This window comes from Montipora capricornis, chromosome 3 (genome assembly GCF_036669925.1).
Source record: "Montipora capricornis isolate CH-2021 chromosome 3, ASM3666992v2, whole genome shotgun sequence".
Classification (NCBI taxonomy): Eukaryota; Metazoa; Cnidaria; class Anthozoa; order Scleractinia; family Acroporidae; genus Montipora; species Montipora capricornis.
The window spans coordinates 9,450,878-9,458,932 of record NC_090885.1 but is presented as its reverse complement, the minus strand read 5'-3'; the positions used below and the strand labels follow the sequence as shown (position 1 = coordinate 9,458,932).

General features: G+C 38.8%; 1 protein-coding gene across 1 annotated transcript; it reads right to left on the bottom strand.

Moving 5' to 3' along the window:
• Positions 1-2,174: 2,174 nt before the first annotated feature.
• LOC138041105 (histamine H2 receptor-like) lies at positions 2,175-3,463 on the bottom strand. The gene has a single exon (XM_068886872.1). It carries the CDS (start codon positions 3,455-3,457, stop codon positions 2,513-2,515), a length of 945 nt encoding a protein of 314 aa, XP_068742973.1. The 5' UTR covers positions 3,458-3,463; the 3' UTR covers positions 2,175-2,512.
• Positions 3,464-8,055: the final 4,592 nt, after the last annotated feature.

The window sequence follows — 8,055 nt, the reverse complement described above, 5'->3', positions numbered from 1 at the left end:
CTGTATCAAGTGCTTTAAGTCAATGAAAATTCCACAGGTGTATAATTTCTTGTCCATGTTACTTTGTACAGTGTTAACAATATCAAGGATTGCATGTCGTGTAGAGTATTATCTCAAAACTATCTTATAGTGTGAAAATAATTTGTATAAATAAAAACTGCTCATTAACTGAGATGTGTGTCATGCAATAGGAAAACCATCTTTATCTAATTATGCCCTTAAGTATTTGGGTTAATTTACATTTCTTTTCTTTTATTTCATGCTTTCATCAAAAAAAAAAAAAGAAAAAACAAACACCAAAATAAAAAAGTTCTCAATCGACTCAGTCTCAGCCTGAGGAATGTTTTTAATACGTTCTTATAACTTTGGTTAATCCCAGCCTCAAAGATCTTATAAAAAAGGTTCTTATTCAAAAAAAGGGTGTATAGTGTTTATGGAAATAGTTGTGCTTCTGCATAAAGTACAAAATGAATCGTGATTACCCGAACACTCCCCTCCCCAGAGGCTGTCCTGCCTCCCCACTTCCACCCCGACAATCTGTACGGGCGGACGTACGTGACGTCAGTCTGTACGGGTGGACAAAAGTGACGTCATAGATTACCCCAAGAATCTTACCCATGGTGTTCCGCTATTAGGTAATGTGAAATCACCTAACATCCCAGTTAAATAGAAAGTATTCATTAAAATTAATAACACCTACATTTAATCCTGGACAAAAGTGCACGCGTGAAGGAAGCAATCAGATTAACAGACTTTTTGTAACCATTAACATAAAAGCTTCCACACCAACAGAACACAAGTGAATTAACACATTTATTGCAAACACAGTTTGTATTATAAAGAAACTGAAATAAACATGTTTTTGGCAGTTTCTGAATTATTATTTGCAACCTTAAGTAATAAATGAAACGAATGACAATAATTTCACAACTACAGTTTATGGTTTATGCAAACAGATACAATGCATGAGATAGGAGGAAATGGTGCAATTAAAATACAGCAAGAACTTCAAATTTCTAACCATCTTTGAAAGCCTTCCCTTGCGCCGAGTCCACTGATCTGAAACTTAAGAGCCTTCCATTAGGCTGGAATGACCAATTATTCGAAAGCTGAGGCGTACGTTTAAAGACGATCATCATAAAACTATAGGAGAAAGCAAAAGTTCACTCACAAACATACTCCTTGACGATGAACGCCTCAGTTATCGCTTTGAGTGTTCGGGCGAAAGTACAGTCTGTGAAGGTGATCGTCACCTTCAATTGGTCGCGAATGTCCCTTGTTAACTCGTGCGTTAAATTTGGGGATCACGAATTCCGAATACGGCAAACGATTAAGTCACGACTACATATAGACATGGTTGTCCACAATTGTATTTCGTATTTTTTAGTTAAATCTGCAATATAATTGTCCTGTAATGAGACTAGTACTTCAAGAAACACATATATGGAATTTCCAAAGTTAGGAAACGTTTAGCGGATACCGTAATGTTTTGCACTATATGAAGTACTTAATGAAATTTCTTGGCTTCGTGTTATGCACAAGACAGAAAAATTGAAAATATTTGGGTTGAGGAGCACTGTAATTTTCAATTCGGTATCACTGGAGACGTCCCCTCTTATCCCATGTTCAATGGTAAGGGGTTTCAGCTAGCTCGCGTTCAAGCACCTTGTACGTATACCTGCTGGGAGGATAGTGCTACAGTCAGTAGCGTAGATTGGTAGTTCGTGGGTTTCCTTTGTCACTTGACACTCTCTCCTCTCTCCGGCAATCCATTGATTTCGATGATGAATGAGTTGGAAGTATAGACGTGGGTATGACTTGGAGGCTCTCGTGTGTGCTGAGAGTCTCGCACATGATATGGGAATGCTTCGTGCGTGGGCGGACTATACACACGACTGACGATCTACCCACGATGCGGGTCACGACGCACCCGCCCACACTGATTGGTCATTCTCGAACGAGTGGATTATAACAGTTAAATGGGCCCACAAAATGGGGTTGGTGACATTAACAACGGCATTTTTGGAAGCTCCCGTTTGTACTGTAAATTTGATGGGACTTCAGGCTACAGGACTCCGTGTGGCATATTGCATCTCCCTTAAGCTCCTTTCAGTTCGTTACAGATAAATCCTAATGGATGAAATCAATTTTAAAATGAAAAAATGACTAGAACATTTTCGAGAAATATTTAATAGGCGAATTATTCCGACACCAACACATATGTCAGGATTAAAAGCGTTACCAAAAATTTGCTCGCAAATCTTGATGGCAATTTTAGCAAAACACGAGCTTAAGACATTCCAACTGCTAAAAGCAAAAATCGCAGTATAATTAGAATAATAAATTCAGCAATTAAGGAAGATGGCAGGTATATTACAAAGGCGTCGCTAAGTGGAGGTTGTGTTCCCGATACATTCAGGAGCTTCCACTATTGGCAGCCAGCTCCAAGATATTCATATATTATCGCACTCAAGGAGCCGAGATGTGGGTCACCATAAATAACATTTTTAAACTACTGATTTTGCAAACTCAGCAATTGTCTCAGAGTGTCCTTCACTGCTCGTCTCATTTCTTTGATCTTCCAACAGTACAGAATTGGGTTTAACGATGAGTTGAAAAAAATTAGAGTTAATGCATAGTCCACTGCAACATCTGAAGTTAATGATTGTCCAATCCGGCGCTCTTCTCCATATTGAGAATATGGCAACACTACAATATACGGCAAATAACAAGCCACCATTGCCAACTGCACCCACATTGCAGTGGATACTGTTTTTCTGTATCGTGTAATATTTAGCGAAATTGTTTGGTTTGCCTGTTCTTGAGCATTGCAGCGGACTTGAGATTGATGATAACGCATCCTGAGGAATATTCTCGTATAACTGTAGACGGATACCGCGAGACACAATGAGGTAAAAATAATTACCAAAATGAGCCATACAGTATACAACCATTGCGACATTATTGCGGTACAAATTGAACACACCCAAATACCGATCACAGCCACGTATACTCGCTTGAGGTTTACAACTTGTCTGTACCTAAGTCGCATCAATAGAGCAAGAAGTCTGTCCACGCTTATCGCGCTTGCTGTCAACAATGACACTCCACACAGTATAGTGCCTACAGTCATAGTCACGATATTGGCGAAGCGACACACTTGCCGCATATCTTGCAATAAGGATAACCAGAAAGCGACGTGGGAAGGTTGGGCAACGATTCCAACACAGAGATCAGTTACCGCCAGATTGCGAAGCAAAACTTTCGAAGGCGGATGAAGCGAAATTTCCTTGTGAAGGGCGATCAAGATCAGAGTATTTCCCACAACTGCAGCAATGGCAAGAACAATGTTGAAGGCTGCAAGACATATCAAGTGAAAACCTGCAACTGAGCCTGCCGAGCAAAATGGTAAGTCGTAAAATTTCTCATATTGCTCTGTAAAATTTGTCGTTGACATTTTGTTGGTCAAGGAAACTTGCCAATTGTTTTTGTTTTTCAAAGTCATTTTATAATGAGTTCTTAAATAATTAATGTGATGTATGCCTGTTAAATTAACTTATTTTCGGTTAGTCTGCCATTTAGAAACTTCCAGATATGAGCTTAATCAGCAGTAATTAAACTAGCCAGTAACTTCAAGTTTCCATGAAAATGTTTCCTTGCCAAGTTTTCTTTTTGATGATTGCTCTTAACTGTCAATGAATTGCTGAGTCTTTCACACTTGTCAAACTGAAAACTTTTCATAGTTTAACAACTTATATTACCGGCTAGGAGAACTTGTCAAGGAGAGCTTTTGTGTGCAAATGGTCGACATTTGTTTTTTTCTATGGCAAGTTGAAAGGAAAATCTGACTGCAGGTGTAACTGCGTCTTAATTAAGCGACGATAATGAAAACGATACAAATCATCAATCTGCAAGTCTAATGAGGACAAATAACAGCGTTGCACATGCACAATACATTTTAATATATTTCTTTGCTGTTCCCATCAAAACAGCTACGTTAACTAAACTACGTCTAAAGGTGCTCTGACAAGCGAGTTTTGCTGTTTTCCGACCAAACCTACACAGAAATATCATTCTTTATGACCTTTACTATGCTCGAAGCATTCCTTGAAATTTAGGAGAAGGATATCGATCGATTTTTAGCAGTAAACGTCATCTAAAGTGGTTTTGCCTTAGCTTAAGATAAATTGCGAGATCTTAGAAAATTTAGGCTAAATTTTTCAAAATACAATCCATTTCCATCCCTGTTATCTGGAACAACAGATAATAGTATTAAAAAGGTCTCAATGTGGTAACCTAGTCTTAAGTAAACAGTGACTATTCTTGGGTTTTCATTGTCACTGACGTAAAGGCATGATTCAGCACTCTTAAGTTGGACCTAAATGGCGTTATACAGAGCCCTCTCTACGTCTAATGGAAAACGTCATTTAGTGGGGGTGGATTTTCATTCCCTCTTCAACTTTTTCGTCATCTATCCCAGTTTCAAGTTAATGCATTCTTACCCTTGCTAACTGGCTCTCATTATCACATTAGAATGGTTGGAAGGTGCAGTAACACGAATTTATATTTTGAAATGCCATTCTCGTTGCTGTTGTCGTTCGTTGGGTGAGGTGTAACTTTACCAAGAAGTGTATTTCCCTCGCAGTTTTGGCCGCATTATTTTATAGAAAGAATTTTATCTCTTTTGCAACTCCTGCGCCATGCTAATGGACCTCATCGCCAATTATTAAATCATAAAAGACAAAGTGCTTTAGGTTGTGCTCCGACTGAAAATGCTTTACCTGAACACTTCCACATCACAATTCGCTCACGATTTCTTCATTTAATTTGGCCACCTCGAAGTACTTTATTATACTTTCTTGCCTCTCAAGTAGGGTTGTTTTGAGCTCAAGACTTATACCTACAAGATATAAAATAATTATATAGCTGGCAGTTAATCCACAATTGTCAGCATAGCTATTATTCTTTAATTGTTTTAAACTGTCCAATTAAGAATAATTTTGGATAGTTTCAGATAGGGTTTTCCTTTAAAAACAGGCAAACTGTCTTATTTAGAAAATATAGGACAGTTTGTCTAAGTCAATCAAATTCCAGAAAATACAATAGGTAACAGAAACTAGCCAATCACCACAAAGCATAGCGTCAGCTGTTGTCTCCGTTTATAGTAGTTGACAATGGCGGAGTTAGCCACGGAGATTTGCCTTTTCAGCGATATCACCGCAAATGAGAGATTTCCCATGTTGCCAGAAGAAGAGCTTGCCAACCTGAGAGGCAAAAACCAAAACTAAAACACCTCCAAGAGTACAATACAACTTGGCTGAATATTTTCAGAGTGGAAGGTGCAGCGTAACGAAGCGAGACAGTTGGAAGATATCCCTTGTCATGAGCTAGATGGAGTTCGTTGCCCTTTTTCCGCTGAAATTAGAAAAAAGGATGGTCATGAATACGAAACAGAAACTTTGGCTGTCATGCAGTTCTCATTAGGCAGTCATTTAAAAAACTGTGACAGACTACAGTATTTTGCGAGATCGTGAATTTGCAAATTCAGGTCAACAACTTGAAGCGAGCGCAGGTTACGGAGAGCGAAAAAATGTGTCTCGTGCTTTAAGCGAAGGAGATGAAGAATTCCTCTGGAGTTCAGGTAATACTAGTTTGGAAATAAAAATAATTCACAATACTTTTAGTTTGCCTTTCTTTAAGGATAATAGCTTGACTGAGCAATGCCCAATTACAACTGACTAGCTCGGATTGCCAAATTGTACTCGGCCTATAGCTACGGCCTCGTCCAACTTTGGCTGATCTCAAAATTTTTCTCATCCAATTATTTCCAAATTGGACAGCATGTAGTCCTATTACATATACAAATTGAGAGCCGGTTATTCAAACGCCGTCTAACTTAGAACGTCGTTGGTGGAAGCTGAATAATGAACGACGGGATTAAATAAAAAAGATGAATAGTAATCATTGGGTTTGGAAACTCAGGAATTATCAATCATGAATAATGCATTATTAATAATGGATAATCTACAAGAACTTAAAAAGAATAATGAAGAATTGAAAGAAACACCCAAAGAATAATGAATAACCGAGGTCCAATTATTCAGCTTCCACTCCCCCGACAGAACGCGGTTTACAATAATTATTTTAACTCTAGAACTTTCTGTAAGTGAGGTGCTTCAAGCAGAATAATTAATGCTCTTCTCTTCTTCTCTTGCCTTCTTGACTTTTTCTTGACAATGGATAGACTTAATATGTACTACGGATTGGCCCAAATAAGAATGACTTAGAACGCGGTTTTTTTTAGGCGCCGACTAACTCCGTTTAAATAACCATGTAAATAGGCACTGTCACGCTATTTTTAGTAACACACTAAAAATCCAAAGGACGTTTTTCGGTTCATGGCAGCTACAAAGTCACAGAAAAAATGATGAAACTTCTTCTTTTAAACTACTATTTTCGTGCTATTTTCTGTTTTCGGCTATGGTTTGCCAAGAAGAGTTTCGAGTTGTTTTCAAGTCGTAATTCATATGAAATTGATCAAAATGTATATTTTGGCTATTCCTTTTGTTCTAGAGTCAACCTCAAATCGTTAAAAGGTGGTGTGGAACTAATTTGCATGCCATCAAGGAGACTTTTAGTCAGATTAATTTGAATATTTTATGAATTTTGACCAAAACTTCTTACAAAGGCCATGACAATGCCCCTTTCAGTAACAGGCCGTAAGAAATCAATTTCTTTCAAGGTTTGCAGATATGGAAATAAAGGTTGCAGAAATAACCGCAGAAATCAACACGTGTAAACTAGATTAAAAACTTTTCCGGATCAACACCGCTGGCCTACCTAGGAACCTTACGTTTCGTCAGTGAGGCGATAACGCAGCAAAGCCTTGATTGGAGGCCTCACGCCCGGACAAAGGAAAGCGAAAAAGAAAGTTCTGTTACCCAAGGATTCCGGGCTAATTTAAGGGTTGAATTTGCCTTGTTAGGTTCTCGGCTGGGAACTGGGCTGAAGTTTTCCGTATAAACTGAAGACGATATTCATCATGGCCAATCAGCTCCAGTGGAATATTTAGGTAACTTGGTGGTTTCATGAGAGATTTAGCTTGTCGAATTCTACGAATCCTGCAATCTGATTAGTTCGAGGAGCAGATGGACTTTTCTATCTTGCCCGCCGAACCGGAAGGAATCGATACTATTCGGTGATGAGTCCCTGAGTGCGTAACCATCGCTTCTTTGACTGTTTTGATATGTTTATGCAACTTGAGCATTTTAAAAAGAATTACCACTCTTTAGATAGTGTTTGGCGCTTGAAAAGAGATCTTTTTACACCATGGATTTCGTTCGGCTCGAAATCCAGCCGTTTTCCTGTTTTCACGTTAAGGAAATAATAAAAATAGAGAGATTAAGCATGACGTTTACGCCAAACGGCAAACGTCGGAGTGAAATTAGGGTTTTGCCAAACATGGAAGAACCCTGCTTGACATTAGCTCATTTCTGTCCTGTTAGCTCCATATATCAAGGAACTTCTCAAAGGAACGAGACAAGTTAAAATGAGATAATTTTCACGCTTTTATGACAAGCAGACGCCTGCCGTTTCCCGTTTGCTGTTGGCCGTAAACGTCATGCTTTATAATCTCTCTAATGTCATAAACCGGCCTTGATCAGTCCATATAGGGAAAAACTGTGCCCGAGGTGTCAAGTTCGGCTTCGGGTCGAACTCAAGACCGAGGGCACAATTTTTCCCCATATGGACTGATCAAGGCCGCTTAATGACGTTTTGATGTTTTTCCCTAAGTTCGCGACCGAGCGGAATATTACGAATCCTGAAATTTCATCGGTTTTGGGAGAGGGTGGAATTTTTCTTGCCCACTAACCCGGGTGGAATCTGACATTTATATCAGTTGGGGCCAAAAATAAATTTTTTGAAGCCTTTTAAACGCTTAAAACACATTGTTGCTTTACAAACTAGGCCTACGGCATGGTGCCGTAATCGAGATCTCTGGCACAGTTTTTTTCTTATAGGAACCCCCCCGGCCAGTGAATAACATATATTTAT

What these genes read in the sequence shown, in the direction of transcription:
- LOC138041105 (XM_068886872.1), bottom strand. Translation starts at nt 3,457, where the DNA reads ATGTCAACGACAAATTTTACAGAGCAATATGAGAAATTTTACGACTTA.